This window comes from Girardinichthys multiradiatus, chromosome X, assembly GCF_021462225.1.
Source record: "Girardinichthys multiradiatus isolate DD_20200921_A chromosome X, DD_fGirMul_XY1, whole genome shotgun sequence".
NCBI lineage: Eukaryota > Metazoa > Chordata > Actinopteri > Cyprinodontiformes > Goodeidae > Girardinichthys > Girardinichthys multiradiatus.
In genome coordinates, this window is record NC_061817.1 from 5,441,831 (window position 1) to 5,465,007 (window position 23,177).

Genomic DNA, 23,177 nt, shown 5'->3' on the forward strand with positions numbered 1-23,177 from the left:
AATCAATCAAAAAAGATATTTTAACTAGAAATGCCAGGCTTCTGGAAATAATGTTTTCCTCTAAGCACTCAGTACTTGGTTGGGGGTCCCTTTCCATCAATTACTGTATCAATGCAGCAAGGCATGGAGGAGATCAGCCTACTGAGTTGTTCCTGGAGGTCTTCCTCCAGGAAGCCCAGGTTGCTTTGATATTGGTCTTGAGGTCATCTTCCTCTTGAAAAAACCTCATAGATTCTCTATGAGGTTTAGGTCAGCCCAGTTTGCTGACCAATCAAGCACAGTAAGACCATGGTCACTGAACCTGCTTTTGGTGACTTTGGAAGTGTGGGTTGGTACAAAGTCTTGTTGGAAAAGGAAATCAGTATCTCCATGTAGCTTGTTAGCTAAAAGAAGCATGAAGTGCTCTAAAATGTTTTGGTTGATGGGTATGGACTTCAGAAAACCCAGTGTCTTCCCTATGATTGTGTAGGCCATAATATGGCCATTTCATAACATTTGTACATCGAAAATGCTTTTTTTAATCTATAAAAACCACTAGAAAACACATGGTTTGTAGTACAAATTGGTATGAATACCTCTGCAGGGTACTGTAATTGACTTTCTAGAACCGTACTAGTTCCTTTAAAGAATTCCTAGTTTTTACACCTGCTAACAAACAAAATGCTACCTCTGTGCTCAAAGGAAAGGCAGCATTTATCGGTTGAAAAGACTTTCCCATGGAGTACAAACTGTTTAGAGAATGTTAGGTGGACTGTACAGCTGCTGCAGCTGTTGCCTTTTAGTTTGACTAAGACTCTGTGAGACGGCAATGACTTCCTGCTTTGCTTGGACACAAGAGCTAATGGAGAAACCCACACTGCTTATTTAAATTAAAGCGTCAGTCAGTGATATTCTTGGATGACAATCAACTCGAAGATGTCATCTTAGATCAGAATAATGAATGATGGGAGCACATTTAGTACTAATAGTGTGACGAGAATACAGAGAATCTGATTTGTAGACTTCTGCTTATTCTTACACTGAAAATGTTTAGTCTATATTTAATAGATTTAGATGAAATTCAATCAATATTATTTTATGCAGTTAAACAGGTTTTTTAAAGGTTTGATCATTTTGAAGCCGACTACTTTGGATGCGAAATGGAGAGCTATGCCAAGGGATGGTTCACTTTACCCATGTGATGCAAAAGGTATCAGTCAGAAGAAGGCTGTAAACAACCCACAGTGTTGTGGCCCAGTAAATACAGTTCTCAAACGTTTTGACAAATAATGGGACAACAGTGACAAAAACTAGATGTTTCTCCAAATGGATGAAAAGTGAAAACAGAAACTGGACAGAGAGGCTGCTAAGAATCTGAATGCAACACTGAAGACGTCCGAATCCTTTTCTTCCAAAGGCAACCTCCAGGCTTGGCTTAGCTCTCCTAAAGCCTTGTGGGAGAATCTGCTATGGTCTGATGGAAATCACCAAAAGAACACCGTTCCCACAGTAAAACACGGTGTTGGGAGCATGATGCTGTGGGATTACTATACCTCAGATGGAACTGGGTTTTCTGTCAAGGAGGTGCGGTCAGAAACATAACCTTGACCTAAAATCTTCATATGTCCCCTGAAAAGCTGTGGATGAAGAGGACTCCCACTGGGTCCCAGGATTAATTGAAATCAATAAAAGATCCGCCGAACCAGAAAGCTCTTTAATGGTCTAACCAAAGTCCAGAACTACACCTGGGTTGTGAACCAGCTGAAAGCTGGAATTTTAATCAAAATGTGTTTCATCTAAGTATTAATTTAAGGTTTTTACAGGCATGCAAACAGGTTATTGCAGCTATTGTTTAGATCCCCCCCCCCCCCCCCCATTGAGATCCACTGTGACTAGAAAGAGAAGTAATCTTCATATGTAATAGTTCAGATAGAAGAGTATGAAAAAGATTTTAATGGGAAGAAATTACCCAAAACCCAGTTAAACAAATCACACAACTACTACTTACAAACATACGTTTTTATTCCATGTTAACTGTTGACTGAAATAGAACTCTCCATATATAAAGCAATCATAATTCCATTGGACTAATAATATCTCATCAATTCAATCCACAGATGTTCACTATGAAAAGAAACAGCAAAAAACTTTTCACACCAAATGTACAAAACATTCGAAGCACAACACTTTGTCAAACAAAAAAAAAGCAACTAGAAACTTATAACAGAAGACGGCTCACACTGATCTGACTGTTCCACCCTCGCACATCCTCCCACTAACCAACCAGTCTGACCAATAAGGTCACAGAGCATCTAAGCCTTTCCTTTCTGCAGTGGCAGAACTTTGACCCAGACCTTGCTTGTAACAGTGGTCTTGAAAATGATTAAAGCCATCAACCTTGACATTCCTATATTGCACTGCTGCAGGGAAACGGTTGGTTTTCCCCCTAGATGAATAACATAAAGACTCTAAAGAACTCCTGCGGTTTCAAACATATCCTCAGATGTTCTGGCTGCTATCAAAAACCAGGTGTACCAGAAGCTTATTGGCACACTTTAAGCAAACTTTAAACTCATGTGTGTCAAAAGAAACTGGTATGAATTATAAAACTGCTCCAAATGCATTGGAAACCTTTGGGAGTTTTTTTGCTTGTTGTTTCAAAAGCTCTGTATTTTGTACCGTTGGTAACCTTGTCACTTATGTCTTAACAGGAACTCTCAATCTATTATGGTTATGCAAGAAAGAAAAACAAAAAAAGTATCTGAAATCCATTCATTACTCGTTGCTAGGTTAGCTTTTTATTACATGCCTCAAAAGCTGTAAACAACTCAAAATTGTATTATTGCCCCCTTTTGTGAACATCAGTACCTTATCTGATCAACACTGATCTAAATTTTTTTTTTGCTTCACCCACAGATACGTAACAAAAAAAAAAAACAATGTAAGAGCCTCCAACCAACGTCACTTAAAAAAAAACAAATTAGGTCTCTCAAATTCCATAATCAGTAACTTGAAAAAGCAAACTGCTTGGAACAAAACTGTGGTTTTCTATCATATATCCAGCAGATAAAGCCTCTACCACAATCAGAACCTTACAGAACACATCATATGTGCAGAAAGGAGAGAAACAATAAATAAGCAGTCCTGCTCAGGTAAAACAGATTCCACCAGAACTTGTGCGTTTCTAGTTTTGCTACAACATAGAAGTATGTTTGGTAGTACTTGGCACAATCAGAGCAACGCATGTCTCAGCTGCTCCCAGTCCTCCTTCTAGGTGAACATCACTCTGAGACACCCCTCTGTCAGTAAATAATCGGGCCCAAATAACTGTCCTTCTACTTCAGTTTATGCATGACTTTGTGTTGGTCAATCACATAAAATATAAATCAAATACACTGAAACTTGTGGCTGTAACATAAAAATGTTAAAGGGGTATGAATTAAGGGGTGTCATCAGTACTGTAACTACTATATAAGGGATGATTTGTGGAGTTTAGTTATGGCTATTTTGCTGTATTCTGATATAAGCCTGAATTACCTTGTGATTCTCATTCCTGAGCTGTTCAGAGATGCATCTCAGCCTAAGTGCTTAGGTAGATTTGAGCACTCAGTGAACTGAAGAAGCCTTTTGAATAAGGGGTGAAATGTTCTCAAGAAACAAAAGAAGTCCAGTAGTGTTCTGCTTGAGCACTTAGGATTGTCATGTCCAGGATGACTGAGAACCTACACCAGCCTAGATGTACCTTCTGTTTCTTTACATTCAAGCTGTTCAAGTGTTTCCCTGTTTGGGAATAAAACAGCTGCTAACAGGGCTCCCCTCTTCTGGCTGTCAGACAAATCTGATGCCTTAACTCTTAAAGTAAAACACAAATGTATCTGATGTTCCATTCTATCTGACTAGAGACCGTCAATTATGTTCGGACTCAGTGATAATGACCTAGTAGTTTAATGGCAGAACAGAGTTCTTCTCTTACCAAGTCTGAACCACAGATGTCCAAAAATATTTTTTAGATGTCCAAGCTAAGCTCTCTGATGACAGGGCAATCCTCTCAACTGTCTGCCATCTAGTCTGACTGTAGGCTATCAGTCCCAATCATGTGCTGCTTTGTCTGAGACCTAATAAATTTAACACACATATATCTACAAATTATCTTTTAAAAGAACACTGCATCAAGCATGCATAAAGCTGTTTGAACTGTTGTCAGTTAATTTGAAAAATGATAAGTTGGGGTTATTTACCTCATTAGAAATACAAATATCCAAAAAAGAGCAGAAATGAGTTGACAGCTGTTAACAGCCAAGATAATTTAACACAGTTTATATGTTTGGTCATTATTATAAAACTACAGCTAATATGAATAGATTGTTATGAAACATTTAAAGCTCATGTTCCCTGAACATCCCTGGCTCATAAAACAAACGCACCCTTCCACAGACTATGTCCAGCCTGTCAGAGCCGCAGTCTGTGGCTTTCAGAATACCCAGAATGATTGATGACCTTATGGGGCCCAGTGAGAGCTGCAGCTACATGGCAGAAAACGTGAATGATTGACGGTGTTTAAGGGGGATGTGTAAACAGAAAACAGAGGTCAATGTATTCTCCTTAAATAACAGCTGAAGCTTTCTTAAAAAAGCAGAATTTAAATGAAATAAAGGCAGCATTTGGCACGTGTGGTCTCAGTATCCTCACCTCAGCTGTGCTACCCTCAATGCGACAGATCTGTTGGTAAAATTTCTCCTCCATGTAACTAATGACAGAACGAAATCAGACTGGCCAGAAACCAACAAGATTAACACAGACAGGAAGAAACAACCATGCTTAGGACAGGCAGGCAGGCACCAAACCCTGAAGGTGAAGCATGTTAATCCTTTACTGCCAATAAACTACTTCATCTGCCTGCTGCTCTGAAAGAAAAAACCCCACCAGTCAGAGCCGTGGGGAGCTGGTAGGCTCTGCGATGCTGCTGAACAAGGTGAAAAGACTTCCTTCTTCAGACCAGTCCAGCATCTTTGGCCATCTTGTAGAATGCTCCCTTGTTAGCGATGAGACTGGAGGGAGAATCGAACTCCGCCATCTCTCCCTTATCCAACACCAGAACCCTAAACGACACAGAACAGCGAGGGTTCAAACATTTTACAGTTTTAAACCAGAACTACAGACACAGAAGCTTGGGCAATGGCAATAAAGTTTGTGTTTTGTGGCTTCAACCTTCTTAGATATTTGTTTACACATTTCTATTGTTTATTCAAAGGGAACTTCAGGGCCAAATAATGACTGATGAAGTGATCCATTCATCTTCTAGATATTTATTTATAACACGACAAAATCAGACTTTGACTTCACAACTTAAAAAAACCTCTTCTTTTTTTTTTAAGCCATTCAGAGATGCCCTTTGTGTTTATTTGGGTCAGCAGTGGTTCTGGCCATGAAACTCTTCCATCGAGCCTTTTCTGGCCAGTCTCTCTTTTCTTTTGTTGAATCATGACATCTGACCTTAACTGAGGCGGCGAGGCCTGGAGAGCTCTAGATGCTGTTCTGGGTTCTTCTGTGACCTCCTGGAGGACCGGTTGATGTGTTCTTGATGTAATGTTGGTAGGATGGCCACTCCTGGGAAGGTTCTCCCCTGTTTCATGTTTTCTCCATTTCTTTTAGCCGTCCCCACGTGTTCTGTGAAAGGATTGATGCGGTAAGGGGGGTAGAAGGCCTCCTGGCTCACCAAACCAGGTAGTCACAACCCTGCATCAGCAGGATCAGAAGTTTTCCCACCATCCTACTCTATCATCTCAGCTTTAAGCTGAGATACTAGGGTTGTTTCATTTATATTCATTGAAGCAAAGAGTTTTTATGTTTGAAATTTGACTGATGAAAAGCAAGCCTCTTGATTGGCTGCTGTTCCCCATCAGCCTGCCTATAGATGCTGATGGAAGTGGTTCTTTCCTCTGGCCCAGCTGCAAACTGAGACGGGGTTGGCGCTGTCTTTTGCTGCCAGAGTCTGAGTTTCTTTCATTGGAAACACAAAGAAGCACTGGAACGGGTTTGGTGGAAAAGGCCCCTGACATCTCTTTTAAAGGTGTTAACAACAAAAAGTGTCGTTTTTACATCAGCCTTATGTGTGGTGCATTTCCTGATCAGAAAATAATTGGGTTTCTGAGTTTGACACCAGCTAGTCATCAGTCAGGCCAGATGTGATTGAAAATTAGTCATTTCCAGTTCCCGGCTGATCTCTCTATGCTCTTATCGTTCCTTCTTTAATACTCTGCCTTTCAGGAATGTTGCTGAACCAAACCACTGGCTGACGACTTCTGTTCAAAATCCCATCAATTCTTTACCATCCTGCTAAGCCTGAATGGCCCCTGTTCCGACATTTTATACATGTTGAAGATGATAAATTCAAGAACAAATAATAATTTAACATCTTCGTAAAAAAAACTTAAACAAACCTGATGAGTAAAACCATAAAATACCAGTGGTTCATAGAATGTGGAACTGAACTGATATGTCCTTTTTCATCCTGTCCCAACTCTGTCAAGTCAGCGAACAGAAAACAATCCACCGTATTTCTCTTCAGTGATGGTATTAGTATGATCTACAGTTATTTATATTGTCTAAGTTGGAACACACACATCAAACCGAAGCCTTTTAAAACAGTGCCAGTGTATGTGTTGTACACCAAACCTTGTATAGTCCATGATGGTGTTGAGGCGATGGGCTATCGTCAGAACTGTGCAGTCGTCAAACTGTGAACGGATGGTGGACTGGATCAAGTTGTCGGTCTCCATGTCTACAGCAGCAGTGGCTTCATCCAACACCAGGACTTTGGTCTTCCTCAGTAGAGCTCTGGCCAGGCACAGCAGCTGCCTCTGCCCCACGCTGAAGGAAAACACACTTTCTTAAACAAGCACAAAACTCAGATGGATGAACTCACTTAGAACGGGCTGCCACCCACGGTGCCATGTAGACAGATCCACACCACTGTGACTGTTTTCACGTTAAAACCACAAACTCTAATGTATTTTAATGATTTTATGTAACAGATTAACACAACAAAGAACATTACTGTGAAGTTGAAACATTTTGACTAATAAAAATCTGTAAATAAGTAGTGTGCATTTGTATTCAACCCCTTTACCCTGAAACCCCTATATAAAATCCAGTGCAACCAGCTGCTTTCAGAAGTCTTCAGACAGCATTGATCAGAGAAGCAGCCAAGAAGGCCAAAGTAACTCTTGAGGAGCTGCAGAGATCCACAGCTTGGGTGGGAGAATCAACTGATAGGACAGTTACTAGTGTGCATTTCACAAATCTCGCCTTACTAGAAGGCTGGAAAGATTTAAGCCTTTGTTGAAAAGAAAACCATAAGATGTTCTGTTTGGATTTTTTTTATGAGCCACAAAAGAGATACAGCCAACATGTGGAAAAGGTCCTCTACTCACATGGGGCCAAAAATTAACCTTTTGGCTAACATGCAAAACACTGTGTGGAGGAAACCTAACCCCGCATATCACCCTGAACACACCATTATCATGGTGTAACATGATGGTGGAGATTCATCTTCCAGCAGGACAACCACCCTAAACATACAGCCAGAGCTACAATGGGATGGTTTAGATAAAAGCAGATTCATGTATCAGAATGGCCTAGTCAAAGTCTGGATGTATCATAACCATCATCATCTGCCAGCCAGCTCTGGCCAATAGCCATCACAGATTGGCGGCTGCAGTGGCAATGAGAACAACACACAGTTAATATACTGTTGAGCTCCACATCCCCCCCTTAGTTCCCTTCCAACTATCACTACAGAACTGTGGTTCAGCAACTCTGGTCTAGGAGAGCAGATTATACCGATGCTAAAGAATGGTGGAAAATTTGTAAAGATAAATGTATGCTGCCTCATCAGATCCCTGCAGAGGCTTCATGGTAGCCGTGTAGCTTACATAGACACCTAACAGAAATGTAGCTTCACTGAAACCTCAGCTCAAAGATATCATGACCCTCAAACACTGCGTGAGTGCCATTTTCAAGGCTCTGCCGATCAATGATAGATCCACAATCATGATGTCAAATGAGAGTTCAGAGTTAATTTCAGCACACGTGGAAGAAAAACAGTTACAAGCATTAAATTTGGTTTATAGCTTCTATTGCTTGACATGGAAACAGAGAAATGAAACCTTTGGTCTCACTGCAAACTAGAGCAGATCCACCATAGGGGTGGCCTCAATGATGAAATCATCTGGAAATACCATGACTATATGGCTCTTCAACCAAGTAAGTAGAATGAAGCTAAATAATTTTAAAATTGTTTTTGATGATTATGTTGTTTTTGTGACTATTTGGAGCCACGGTTGAAATACAAATGTACACAGCCCTACTCCCAGCTAGGAACTAATCTATCTCTAACATGCTACACTGTAGACTTTGCATTGATCTAGTGAGGAAGCACAGATTAACCTTTGGATGACAGCATTTGTCTGAAGAGATCGTATTCATATCTTGTAGAAAAATGTATTCAAATACTTGGTCGGTATAACTTACTACTGTGATAAACTTTAAAAAAATGAAGCTCACCATGACCAGAGTTAAAGATAAAAACTGTCAGCGTCGCAATACAAAGATGGGTTTCAATTAATGTTTCCGTCAATGTTTGGTGTCCAGTTTGACCTTGTGCTTACCATTCCCGTCCAACCAGGAGAGCAGCTCTTCCACAGAACTACAACGCCTCACAGTTAAAAGACAATGTGCCCTTTGACAAGCAAACATGTTCAGGTTCACAGATAAAGCACATGTGTTATCCTGTGTTTTCCCCCTGATTTCTCATCTGAATTAATCTGCTTCTTGTGTAAATCCAGCTATCTACAAGTCAACAGGTGACAAGCATCAAACAGGCGCACACACACAAACCAAACAAGCACCAGACTGGGATCTCATGCAAGCTCTACATCTGTATGCAGGGCTTTAGGGAGCTCTGACGGCATGGCCATCACTGACCAATTTGCTCAAGTGAAAGGGTAGTTTAAAAAAAATAAAAAACCCAACACACTATTTAAGTAAACACCCCCCTGTATATCAATGAATAGCATTTTTGACTGGGTGACCATAGAAAGAAAGAGTCTGGTACTTACAGTGCATGTCTCGTTCATGCTCGTACTCGATAAAAGCATAACCACGAGGCTTTCCTGTCCTCTTGTTGTAGACAATATAGATCTGAAACGAGAAACATCTGGAAATGTATCGACTGAAAACTGATTGAACTTCGGCTGACTAACGGCTCTATACACAAACTTGTGTCAAACAATAAGAAGATGTAAACTGTAGCTGATACACAGTCAAACAAGCAGCAGGCTAACCTACCCGTTTAATAGGGCCGTAGACCTCAAACTCACGTCGAAGCTTGGACTCTGTAGTATCATAGTTCTGCAAGAAAAGACAGTTATTTTAATCAAAACCGGTTTATGCAAAGTAATGCAAGGACGTCTAAAATAAAATGTGATCCCATCATACTAACAATTCGCGCAACAAACAAGGTCTTGAAAGCATCTCCTTGTGCATTTGGGTCATTATGAGGGTCCCCTGTGGTCAGACAATTTGAGAGAAGCTTCATTAGTCCAAACCAATAAAATAAACAAGTTTTTTTATTGTTAAAAAACTTACAAAGTCTTACAGTAAACATAGCTGAATATAAAAAGCATCCACACTGAGAAACTTGTTGGTAAAAAAAATAACCATTTATGGTTCTTCATCCATGTCATAATTATGCACTAGTTGTGTAGGTTTGTTACATACAATCCCAATAAAATACACTGAAGTACTACAGTATACACTACCATAAATCACTATATGAAATCAAAGCAGAACTCAATGCAATATTTTCTTCTTGTTTTCAATGAGAGTGTGATCACATGGTAAGCTAAAATATTCCAGACACCAGCTGGTTTTTGGTTGTCAGCAATGACCTAACAGATAGCAGCTATTCCAGGAGGTTAAACTGTCTGCCGATTAGAGAAACACAAAGAAGGGCTCCATACCTAAGGTTTTCTCCTCCTTCACTACACTCATGGCTGAGTTTGTTGGGGAGGCCTGAAACAAAGTTCTTGAGATGGGAGAACTCCAAAGCCCTCCATATTTCCTCATCAGAGTAGGAGTCAAAAGGATCCAGGTTCATCCTCAAAGAGCCCGAAAACAGCACTGGGTCCTGAAAGTTGAGCAGACAGTCATGTCAGGACACTAAATGTGTGGTTTTACTGAGCTACACTTAAATTCTACGGTTTGGTATTTAAACACTCTTCATCCTTAATCTCGCCTGGGATGTTTGTTGTTTGTATGCTGTGGGAAATTAGTTCAACCAATCTGAAATTCTTAACATGTTCCCCTAACAAATCTTCCTTTGAAATAATGGATATAATGCTGAACCTTAAAAATCAATCAAAAGATTGTCCTGTCCAAGTTAGAGAAAAGACTGATCAACCTTTTAGAGGATTTGGCTGTGTTAAATGTATTTTTGCTTGCATTTCTTACACTTCAGTCATCTATTTTTGTGTAAAGTCCTGCAAGATTCTGTAAGAGCTAACAGAACCCAGAAAGGGACTCCCTTCAGTTGTATTGAAGTGGATTTGGAGCTCAAAGCTGACAGATCAAAGCAGGTCTCAACCCCTATTCATTTTAAATTAATCCTAGTGATGATAAATAAACACATTTGCTGTCGTTTCTTTTTGTGACAGAGACCATTAAGGTAGGATTAAATAAATTCATTCTTCATATTATGAGAGTAATTGGTTAATGAACAACACAATAATTCAACATGGCTTTAACCTACTACACAGTGGAAATCAGTGTGTGTGTGTGTGTGTGTGTGAGTAATAGAGGCCCCTGAAAACTATGCTGGTTCCTGAAGTGGAAATGTGCTTTAAGTCATATACACTACACACAAAACGTTTGGGATATTTAGCTTTTGGTGAAATGTATGAACAAAAAAATAAACAGTTCACACTACAGTGATATTATATCATAAAGTAGGGCATTTAAATAGAAGCATGCAATGGTGATTTCCTAATCTGAAACCATTTGCTAAAACAAAAGCCAACAACAGTGGAGGGTAGACCACAACAAAGTCAATGTCTCAATGACCTGTCACGTTCCCTTGAGAATCAATTACAGCTTGACAACGTCTCCTGCTGTTCACAAGTCAACTTATTGTCTGCTGAGGGTCTTCTTGAATGGTGGCCCTCAAGTCATTGAGGTTCTGGGATCCAGAGTTATGAGCCTCTAGAGGGCGACTCAGCTGATGCCACAGGTTTTCCTTGGGATTAAGGTGTAGGACAGTTCTCTGTATTGACTAGACACACCTGCCCACACTGTAACACCACTACCACCAAAGACTGGTCTGGTGGCAACAGTGGCTGAAGCATAGTGCTCTCCTTGATGTTTCCAAAATCGTTGACAGCCATCGTTCCAGCTCAACGTTGAATTGGCTTTCATGAGAGAACAGCACTGAGGCCTACTGGTCCCTCATCGAGAGTAAATGCTCCCTGGCCCATACCAGACAATGATGCCTGTACATGGTGGTGTGGTCAGGTAGCCTTACAGGTCGTCTAACATGCAAACCATGCTGGTGTACACGGTTTCAAATAGTCTGATGTGACACCTAGGTTCGCAATGAAGCAGTCATCAGTGTGGGACATGGCTAAAGGACGTCCACTACTCTGCCTTTCTGTGAATTTTCCAGGTCTCTCTGTTGCAACCTGCTGATGAAACTCTGTGACAAGCTCAGTGGCAAGTTATCTGCAATGGTGAGTTACTGTTGTACCTTGTTGGGTGTCATCTTGGTCACATGATGCCAAAATGTGAAAAGCATGATGAGGAGGACTGTTAAAATACCATTTCTGATTGGACTATGAAATGTATAGTTCGATTCGTGGATCAAGCATTTCAGGTTCACCCCGAAACACACATAGCCAGCCAGCCAAACAACAACAACAACAACAACAACTACAACAGCTTGTGTGATTCAACTGATAACCTGATAATAATGGCAGCCTGACGGTACATATATAGATGGTGGAATGATGGAATTGAGATTATTTAATGCCGCCTTTTGTCATTAGACTAGGATTGATTTTAGTTGCTATTAGAACGCCTAACATGCAATTATTTGTCCAATGAGTTGTGCCATATCTAGACCCTCGCTGATTCCACCATACTCTGCCTCAGTCTTCATCTCCACTATAAATCCAACCACTGAAGCCACTTTGTTACAGGTGTACAGTCAGAAACCTGATCAGGTGTGATTACTTTTCTGTGTTCTCTTCACTGACCTGCGGGATGATGGTTATCCTGGAGCGCAGCTCGTGGAGGCCTAGATTAGCAATGTCTACTCCATCGATGAAGATGTGGCCCTCTGCTGCCTCAATGATCCGGAACAACCCCAGTGTTAGGGAAGACTTCCCGGCACCAGTCCTCCCCACAATCCCCACCTGATGGGAAGCAGCAGCACGTCCACAGTTATGAGGAGCCCACTAAATTCCTCCAGAGTTCAGTAACAGCGTGCGCTCCTGACCTTATCACAGCTACAGTAAGACCTACCTTCTCTCCTGCGTTAATAGTGATGGTGATGTTGCGAATGGCGAGGTCCAGGTCATGGCGATAGCGCAGCCCAAAGCCTCGGATATCTATGCAGCCCTGAGAGGGCCAGCCAGGGGGAACGGTGGGAGGCTCGTGTTGCCACTCTGCCTGTGGGTCAGAGAATAGATCTGAAAAAAAAATACTCCAACCATGTATTGCATCACAATCAAGCTCAACCAGGGTCAATCAGGAGAACCCAGTGGACACTTTCTCTTGCAATGTTTTCCAAACTATCTCCTGTATTTTTATTTCCCCTTTGCCATCACAAAACAGTTGACAGGCTGTTTATTGATGCCACCGTCGTTACCTTTTCAAACCAGGGTTTTAGAGTGGGATCACCTCTATCCAGCGTACCTAGATCAGAGGGAAGGTCAAACTCAAACAGGTCATCTGGCTTATAAATCTGTGATGTCCCCTTTTCCACTGAGCCTTAGAACAGATCATATTTTTCTGGTCTCTAGACGTCCGAGTGTTTACTAGCTCTGCTTCCAGAGACTACTCTAAAACGGATACCTCTTCCAGCACTGTCTTTGCACATTGTGCTCTTTTTGCTACCTGACAGGGTCTCAGTGGTCCTGCTGCTGTCACTTCTGGTGCTGGCATGTCTCCAATTCAGTGATGGCAACCAAACCATGTTACAACATTTTAGTGGTTTGTGCTGAAGGGCCTGTGAAACTGAGATCACAACCTTGAGAAATTAGGACATCCATGTGGTATGTTTACATATGAACATTAAAATGACTAAAAACAACAGTCGGAGCTCCGTATGTGCCCGTCGTGTGTCCAAGGCTTGGTGACTAACATCTGACCACTGTTTACAGCATGAATTGATGTTTAAAGAGTTCCTGTGAGCAATTAATTCATGGACCAATTCACCAACTCTTAAAATCTGACCAATCTCTGAAACCGAAACCTAAAGGTTCTTCTTAGGGTGCTGCCATTGAAAGTAACTTTGGGTTACCATGACAGACTGTGCAAACTCTCCAATCTGCTCAGCTTTGGGGCAGCTAGGCTGGACTTCAGCAGGAGCTTCCTGGTGCAAATGACAGTGGGTGTGAGGTTGGACCACTGTTTTAAATAGGTCGTCCAATTAATCTCTGACCTTACCAAAACCTAAACCCAAAAATCAAGTCAAACCCGCATCATCACAAAAAACAAAGAAAAATAAAGTCAACTCACAAACATTCTAATATTATGAGTCGTTCTGGAAATAGTTTTGGTCCAAGGAATGTGTTGTGTACCTCTTTCTCTGTACTGCTGTACTCTTTCACCTTCTCCACAGCCACTATATTCGTCTCTACATCAGAGGACATTCTCACCAGCCACGTCAGTGAGGCAGTCAGCTGCATACGAAGCAAAAAGAGGTACGGTTAGGCCCAAATGCTTGTTAAGCACATTCATGAACATTTTACAAAACTTCTGCAAAAATTGCTCCACTGACACTGGTGTTAAGAACTGGTTAAGAAGTGTTGGGTTTACCTGCAGGGCGTAGGATATTGACAGCCCCATGATGCCTGGGCTGAGGCTTTCTCTGGCTATAACAGCAAACAGGGCAGCAAATGACACAATGCAGTTTCCTACAAACTCCAGGCGAATTGCCAGCCACCTACACAAACACAAGTTCAAAAACAAACAAGGAGCTTTTACTGAAATGGAGAGGAAAGCAAAGATGCAGCTATGTGGATGGTGTTTTACAGTTGGATGATTTTAGCTCCCTGAACAGAAACCTGCAGGTTGTAAACACAAGAACCCGGTCATGTGTTTAAAATAAAGTCAGATGAACAACAGAAGGACTACGTAGCTATAGAAAAGGAAACAGTGTTTTATATAAACACGCAGAGACAAGTTCATTCAGGCTGTAAGAGTGCAAAACTTTCAGATGATATCAGGAAGGCTGGAATAATACCAAAACTAAAAATTTTTATTTGGCAGATATTTAAACCCTGAGGCAGGCCTATATAAGGCAGGCAAATATAAATTTGAAAAACACCAGAAACGGCAGGAAGAAGGCAAGGAAGGAAGGAAGCAAGGAAATGAAAGAGTTTTGAGTTTTACAATGATCTTTTCTGACAGGATACTCACTCATTCAAAACAAGGACTACTTACAAACCGTTTCATAAATGAAGAGACAAAGAATTTGCACAAACTGAATACAAACCACTCTGTACCGCCAAGGTCTTTGCAAAAGTGTCCAACTTCTCTGTAAGTGTCTAATACTCAAACTCGATTTTTAGCCGAGCTGTAATTAATCTATTAAAAACTAAAACATCTTCAGAACCCTCTTCCCCTATACGGCTTTGCCGTGTTTTCCATACTGCCAACTGTGCGTCCTCCAAAATAAAATTCAACAATACATGCACATGTTTGGCTTTACAGAATGTTTGGGATCATAAATAAAATTTATGATCCCAGACTCCTGTCTTTTTACAACAGCAAAAAGTACAACTAAGTATGTACACTACAAACAAATGTTCTACAGTGGCTTTTTGAGAACCTAAGGGGCAGTTATCCCCTATGCCAGGAGTACAGTGTGCCAGATAACTGTTTCTGGCTATGGCCCCTGGTACCACCATCCACTGGAGGTCACCTACTCATTTCTCAATGGGGGGCTTTGTACAGTGACCACCAACAGCGCCTCAGGGAAGAATCGACGCCAAAACACTCAGGTCATGTCGACACACTGACCCATGCATGCTGACAAAGTAAAGAGCTTTCCTCCCAAGTTTCCAAGTTCCTCCCAAGAACCGGGCTCTTTAATGACAAAAGACTTTCTGCACCCTCCTGCCAGTCAACAGCAGGAGAGACAGTCAGAGAAGGAAAAACATATTCATGCTCATCATCCCATTTGGCAGACAGTATGTTTATGATCCTAATAAATGCTTTACGAGTCCCCGGCAGTTTTAGTAGGACTTTGTTCACCCACCACCCCACATTAGAAAAACGTGAGATTGCTACTGGTGCATATCTTGTTGAAAACATGACAATTTTTGTGTGTCAGAAAAAAAAAGTGCAGTGCTCCTAACCTGTTTGCTACTATACTGGGGTAGTAGGCCTTCTGGTTGTGGTCTACCCGCTGGTCACTCTCCTGGATGAATCGCTCCTGCTCACCAAAGGCTCGGATGACAGAGTTGCCCAGCAATGTTTCGTTAAAGTGGGTGTAGATGGGTGAACGACTGACCGACTCGAGGCGCTTCAACTGGCGAGAAGTTGCCACATAAAACCTCTGGACACAAACAGCCGATGTAATGTACAACAATTTTAGTCACATCCGTAAACAAGTCAGAGCTGCACACAGAGCAGAAACTCAGGAAGTATTTTCAACTGACCTGCACAAAAAAGTAGAGCACCCCAAGGAAAGGAATGATGATAGCCACTAGTGGTGTGGCAAACAGGATGATGAGACAAGAACCCACCACGTTGAACAAGGATCCCATGAACATTTTAATAATGCTGGGGATGACAGAATCAATGGTATCCATCTCCTTGGCAAAGCGGTTGACCAGATTGCCGCTTGGGGTTTTTTCAAAGAAGGACATGGGTGAGCGCAGGACATCGTATAATAAGGACTGGTGGAGGTAGCGGGATGCCATGATGCCCCCAATGGAGACGGAGAGAGAATATCCAAAGACTGCTACACCTACAAGGTAGCAGTGAAAGGTTAAGACCATTTACAATGCTGAAGGAATGAATTTAAAAACACAACCTCACAAAGATATGTGTGCCCTTTTGAACTTTTTCACTTTCTGTAACAGTCACAGAACTCTATGTAATTTATTTGGATTTACGTGATAGACCAACACAAAGTAGCATTTAATTGTGAAGCGGAAGTTAAAGTAAACATGGATTTAAGCTCTTTTTACTAAATTAAATCTAAAAGTATGGCATGAATGCTAAAGATGAGCATTCCCAGAGCAAGATACTGGTACCTCTATGTTTGACTATGCCATGTTTCCAACACGGCTTGTTTCAAAGTCCAAGCGGAACTTTGTACGGCTTTCCTTCAACAATGGCTTTCGTCTTGCCACCCTTTCTTCTTGATGTAAAGAGTGCACAACAAATTGTAAACATCAGCTGATGATCTCTGGATCTGCTCCAGAGTTACCATGGGCCTCTTGGCTGCTTCTCTGACTAATGTTGCTCCTGCCCAGCCTGTCAGTTGAGTCGGACTGCCATGTCTTGGTGGATTGAACCTCTCTAAATAATGCAGCTAAAGATGGCAGCAGGCTGGAGTAGCTGTTACTTTCATCCTTACCGAAGACCTGGAAACCGAATTTATTCCACTGATTGCTATTAAATCCAAACTAAGTCTTCTTGAAGCCGGTTCAATAACATGTACCCGTTTTTCATAGCTGCTTCTTTTTAACAACAATATACGCAAAAATAATTGTGTTTTACTTGTTGCTGCCTCTTGGCCAGGACTCTCTTGAAAAGAGGTTTTGGATCTCAATGGGACTTTATCCAGATTAAATTTAGATTAAAAAGGAAAAAAAAAATTATTATTCTTTTTTCTGTGTGCTTTTTAGGATGATTGTTCATTCTGGTATCGGATGCTGTGCAGCTGCAATGATTTTTGCATGTATGACCGCATGTATGTAAATCACATCACAGCAATGTTTTCCTATGTTTGGAATATAAACCCATTGTTCAAAGGCAACCTGTAGTCAAGAGAACTGTGAGAACATATTCACAGGAAGCTGAAGAAGCCCTGCAGAACTTTAGCTACACAGCTACAAACTGTGGTGCATTGTGCGAGACACATGGAGAGGAAATCAATGCAAAGACTGAGTGTGGGACCGACTATGTAAAGTGTTGATAAAACCAATTCCATCAGAACAGTGAGACGCTTCACCAATAACAAACCCTGGATCACCAGTGACCTGAAGGACCTGCTTAACAAGAAATAAAGACCATTCTACTTCTACATATTTGTCTTTAACCAAATCAGGAGATGCTTCATCTCCCCCTCCAGCCTTTCTGTCTCTAGAAGTCAGGTAAAGAGGCAGTTGGAGAGACTGAACTGGAATAAGGCTGCAGGTCCAGATCATGTCAGCCCTAGAGTCCTGAAGGGCTGTGCAGAGCAGCTCTGTGGGATTTCATAGCACCTCTTTAACCTTGACCTGACACAGGAGAAGGTTCCAGTGTTTTGGAAGGCCTCCTGCCTTGTTCTGGTACCAAGAATAACTCATCAGTCCTCAATGACAATAGTCCTGTTGCCCTAATATCCCACATCGTGAAGGTCCTAGAGAGACTCCTGTTGGCCCACCTGAGTAAGCAAACAAACAGATATATAAAAGGTCCCCCTGCATTAGCTCATCACTATAGAGTTAGAGTTGATGCCATCATACACCTGCTTCAACAAACCCACTGTCATCTGGACAAAGCCAGCAGCACTGTGAGGATCATGTTCTTTGTTTTCTCCAGTGCATTTAATACAATCCAACCTGATTTTCTTTGTCAGAAACTCCAGAAGACTCAGGTGGAGGCCTCAACAATCTCCTGGATCAAAGACTACCTGACAAACAGACAACAGTTTGTGAGACTGAAGGGTGGTGAGTCTAACCAGGTAGTCAGCAGCACAGGAGCACCGCAGGGGACTGTACTCTCACCATTCCTTTTCACTCTGTACACCTCAGACTTCCAGTACAAGACAGACTCCTGTCATCTGCAGAAATATTCAGACGATTCTGCAGACGTTGGTGTATCAGAGATGGACAAGAAGCTGAGTACAGGAAGCTGGTGGACCGCTTTGTGGCATGGTGTGGAAACAATCATTTCATCTTGAATGTGAATAAAACAAATGAGATGATTGTAGATTTTAAGAAAAACAAGAATAGGTCAGACACTATTTCCATCATGGGAGAAGAAGTGGAGGTGGTGGAGGAGTATAAATACCTCAGTGTTCACCTGGATGGAGCCGTGAAGCCGTCTAGAACAAGGGACAGAGCAGACTGTACTCCTTGAGGAAGCACTGTCCTTCAGTGTTTGCAGCAAGATGCTGCATATTGTCTGTAAGTCTGTTGTGGAGAGTGTGATCTCTTTTGCTATCATCTGTTGAGGTGGTAGCACCAGAACCAGTGACTTAAGAAGAGCAACGAGCTAACAAAAAGGCTGGTTCTATTCTGTGGACCGCTCAAGAACCTCTGGAGATGATTGTGCAAAGAGGGATGCTTCATAAAATGAAGAACATCACAGACACCTTAAGCATCCTTTTCATCAGACTGTTATACAACAGTGTCTTCACTGACACCAGTCAGAGGCTTCTTCAGATACGTTGTACTATTGACCACAACAGGAGATCCTTTATGCCCATAGCCATCAGCCTCTACAAGAACTCTTTGAAGAAACCTGCATTTGAATTGGATTCTGTTGAAAGCTTGGGATATTGTTTAAGAACCTATTCTGACTAACAAAGGTCTGAAACCGGAGGACTGTAATTACCAATTAGGTGACATCTGAAGGAAGCTGATGGCATTGGATTTTATTTAGCGGTATCAAAAGAAATTCTAATTACAAATACACTCCATAATTTTCAGATTTGTATTTGCAAAAAATATTAATTATAAGCATGTATTTCTTACCTTCCACTTAACAATTATCCACTACGTTCTGTTGGTTTGTCACAGAAAATCCCATTAAAATACAAAGTATCATGACAAAACATTAAAAAAAATACCTTGTATAAATACTTTTGCAAGGCACAGTACACAGATAACTCTAATGCATAAAAAAAAAAAATTCTGGCTTACCTTGGGTTAGGCCAAGACCACCGTACACCCCAAGTCTCATTATTCTGTAAGGCTGAGTGCCATTAACCACTGGATCATCGGTCCACAGGCTAAGCCAGTAGTTGGAGAACAAGGAGACCAGATGATGGGCAAGAAACAGCAGCAGACTGATGCAGGACAGAAGCACACCAATGGCTTTCAGATAGGCCCAAAATATAGTTGGCTTGACCTAAGGAGAGGATGACATCTTGAATCAGCTACTGATTGCTAAAATGGCAAAATGTATACAAAACAACCTCTTTTAGGTCCCCTTTTTTCTTTTTCTTTAAATTTTTGTGGCACTGGTGGCCTTCATTTGTAAGTTGACCGACAGGAAATGAGGTGGAGAGAGAGTGCAAGACATGCAGCAAAGGTCAACTGGTTGGGAGATGAACCCATGACAGTTACATCGAGGACTGTAGCCTCTGTACATGAGTTGGGTGCTTTACCCCTGCACTGCCGCTGTGCCCTAAGTCCTTATTTGTATTGGATGAATACACGGGTCCTTGATCCCTATCAGGATTTAATTTAGCTCCCTACAACCTCTGATCAACAAAAACTCATGAACTACAATGTGGCGCAATTCAATCAACATAAAGTAGTGAGTGTAAAGTAGTTCGGAAAACACTGAATATTGAGAGAGGCCATACTCAACATCCAGGTTCGAAGAATGCGGGACAACCAGGTCTTCTCCGGCATGCCCGGGCGTGCGGGAGAAGAGGCAGAGGGCACTGTGTGAGATTTCCTCCAGCACCAGCTTAAACTGCCGAGAAATGCCCAAAAGAACATCACCTCTCATCGTGCTTGCAACTTGGCATGTAGGAAGCCCGACAACCATCGGCCTCGCCTTACAGTAGCGAAGTCTGAGAATTTAAAGACCAGACAGGAGGCACCCGCTCATGTGGTGGTGTCTGTGTGGGTTCTAAGGCCATGCCACTGCATGGTGGGTTCCTGGCTTGCTGCCTGCCTATTGTTTGTTGGGTTGTTTCACACCAGCTGTGGGCTGCAGGACCTGAAATGGGCCCTGGTGGGGTCCTGCAAACTCTCACTGGGGCTCTCAAAATCCCTGTTAACTTCCAGAAGATGTTTCTATTATTTATTATCTAAATGTTATATTGAATAAATGATCATGAATACACACCACATGTTTAATATATATAGTTGGTTCTTTTTAACTCTACATACCCGTCCAGTGCTGGCCTTGTCGGCTTCGGTCAGCTTCCCCATTTCAGGGTTCTTGGCCTTCTTATTCAGTTCTTTGCCATCATTATCCTCTGGGGAATTTTTGGATTCAATGCTGACAGCTGGGCCACTGCCCAGAAGAAGGAGCACACATTTGTAATTGTCAGAAAACGTCTATATATATACAATAACAAACATTGGTAAAAAAGATGTGTCCTAAAGAGAAAAGCAGAAAATTGGGGAAGTTTAAGGGACCCTATGTGCAGATCTACACTCTGAAGTTTCCATTCACTTATTATCACCATAAATGTCTTATTCATTTTGGGCTTTTAATTATGTATTTATACTGTTCTTTATTTTAATTAGAATCATACAACAAACAACTTTCAAACTTGTGCACCTATTTCTTGTTTTCAAAATGTATTAATTTATTGCCAAAATCATATCTAGAGGTTACAAACACCTCTAGAAATGTGTGGACAAACTTCTCTTAGCAAGTTGCAAATACCACAGACTTCTTGTAGCCATCAACAAGAACCTGGTATATACAAAAGGATATTTGACCACTCTGGTACAGCCAACGAAACTGGTTGGTGTTTGGCATTAATTCAGCTTGGTGCATAGAACATAGATTTTATTTTAAACAGGGTTGAGGTCAGTGCTATTCCAGAAGCATCAACTGAACCTGCCTTATTTATGCCAAAGCCCTTTCTGATGTGTGTTTGGGATCATTATATTGCAGGATTATATCCATGTATGATTTATTTTAACCAAACTGTAACCTTCAGATAAAGGAGAATTGCTCAGGATGTTTAGGAACAACTCAGGAAGCACCAAGGCTCATTCAGATCATAAACTGGGAGACTTTCTCATCCTGTGGGATTCTTTCCCTGTCAGTGGTACTGGTGCATTGCATGAAGTGGATAAATTGATAAAGGATGCACACCACCTCCAAATCTTTCAACTACACCTCAAATCAGCAGCTAGATGGTTGAAACTTTTACTCAGTTGGATGTCCGACAGGAGAATGATCCCAAACATACATCAGAACTGGTTTAAGATTGGATAAATAAGGCTAACATGAAGTTTTTGTAAAGGCTTTGACCACAACCCTATTGAAAATGAATGGACCATGCTTAAAAGCTGGATCTGTTCCACGACAGGTTATACCTCACAGATTTCACTGAGCTTTAACCAGATACTCACCCAATGAGAACAGGCACATCACCGTTCTCCACTGCTTTGGCTCCCTTTTTTGGTGTAGCATTTAAATCTAGGGAAGGAAACACAAAGGAAAGCTTTATGCTAGTGGGCTGACATCTGATTATTACTTACAGTCACTATAGGAAACATTATGATCAAGGCTTTGACATGGCACAGTTACAGTGCCTTGCGAAAGTACTCGGCCCCTTTGAACTGGTCAACCTCTTGCCACATTTCAGGGTTCAAACATAAAGATATAAAATTCTATTTTTTGTGAAGAATCAGCAACATGTGGGACACAATCGTGAAGTTGAATGAAATTTATTGGATGTGTCAAACCTTTTTAATAAATAAAAAACTGAAAAGTGGGGCGTGCAATATTATTCAGCCCCTTTGCGTGAATACTTTGTAGCGCCACCCTTTGCTGCAGTTATAGCTGCAAGTTGCTTGGGGTTTGTCTCTATCAATTTTGCACATCGAGAGACTGAAATTCTTGCCCATTCTTCCTTGCAAAACAGCTGTAGCTCAGTGAGGTTGGATGGAGAGCATTCGTGAACAGCAGTCTTCAGCTCTTTGAACAGATTCTCGATTGGATTCAGGTCTGGACTTTGACTTGGCCATTCCAACACCTGGATATGTTTATTTGTGAACTATTCCATTGTAGATTTGGCTTTATGTTTTGGATCATTGTCTTGTTGGAAGATAAATCTCCGTCCCAGTCTCAGGTCTCTTGCAGACTCCAACAGGTTTTGTTCCAGAATGGTCCTGTATTTGGCCCCATCCATCTTCCCATCAATTTTGACCATCTTCCCTGTCCCTGCTGATGAAAAGCAGGCCCAAACCATGATGCTGCCACCACCATGTTTGAGAGTGGGGATGGTGTGTTCAGGGTGATGAGCTGTGTTGCTTTTACGCCAAACATATCGTTTTGCATTGTGGCCAAACAGTTAGATTTGGTTTCATCTGACCAGAGAACCTTCTTCCAGATGTGTGGTGCGTCTCCCAGGTGGCTTGTGGCAAACCTTAAATGAGACTTTTTATGGATATCTTTGAGAAATGGCTTTCTTCTTGCCACTCTTCCATAACGGCCAGATTTGTGCAGTGTACGACTGATTGTTGTCCTATGGACAGACTCTCCCACCTCAGCTGTAGATCTCTGCAGTTCATCCAGAGTGATCATGGGCCTCTTGGCTGCATCTCTGATCAGTCTTGTTCAAGATGAAAGTTTAGAGGGACGGCCGGGTCTTGGTAGATTTGCAGTGGTCTGATACTCCTTCCATTTCAATATGATTGCTGGCACAGTGCTCCTTGGGATGTTTAAAGCTTGTGAAATCTTTTTGTATCCGAATCCGGCTTTAAACGTCTCCACAACAGTATCTTAGACCTGTCTGGTGTGTTCCTTGGTCTTCATGATGCTCTCTGCGCTTTGAACAG

The 23,177-nt window shown here is 41.6% G+C and overlaps 1 protein-coding gene across 1 annotated transcript in view; it reads right to left on the minus strand.

The window, feature by feature from the left end:
* Window positions 1–1,983: 1,983 nt before the first annotated feature.
* The window catches only part of LOC124863032 (multidrug resistance-associated protein 1-like), a 28,858-nt gene continuing 7,664 nt past the window's right edge, over window positions 1,984–23,177 (minus strand). Inside the window, exons 7-18 of the mRNA XM_047357272.1 lie at window positions 21,747–21,813; window positions 20,544–20,670; window positions 19,341–19,548; window positions 15,921–16,231; window positions 15,618–15,817; window positions 14,074–14,200; window positions 13,836–13,937; window positions 12,556–12,702; window positions 12,288–12,446; window positions 10,002–10,168; window positions 6,655–6,849; window positions 1,984–5,078 (exon numbers count right to left, since the gene is read on the minus strand). Coding sequence (XP_047213228.1) covers window positions 4,970–5,078; window positions 6,655–6,849; window positions 10,002–10,168; window positions 12,288–12,446; window positions 12,556–12,702; window positions 13,836–13,937; window positions 14,074–14,200; window positions 15,618–15,817; window positions 15,921–16,231; window positions 19,341–19,548; window positions 20,544–20,670; window positions 21,747–21,813 — 1,919 coding nt within the window. The 3' untranslated portion in view covers window positions 1,984–4,969. The remainder of the gene's footprint in view (window positions 5,079–6,654; window positions 6,850–10,001; window positions 10,169–12,287; window positions 12,447–12,555; window positions 12,703–13,835; window positions 13,938–14,073; window positions 14,201–15,617; window positions 15,818–15,920; window positions 16,232–19,340; window positions 19,549–20,543; window positions 20,671–21,746; window positions 21,814–23,177) is intronic.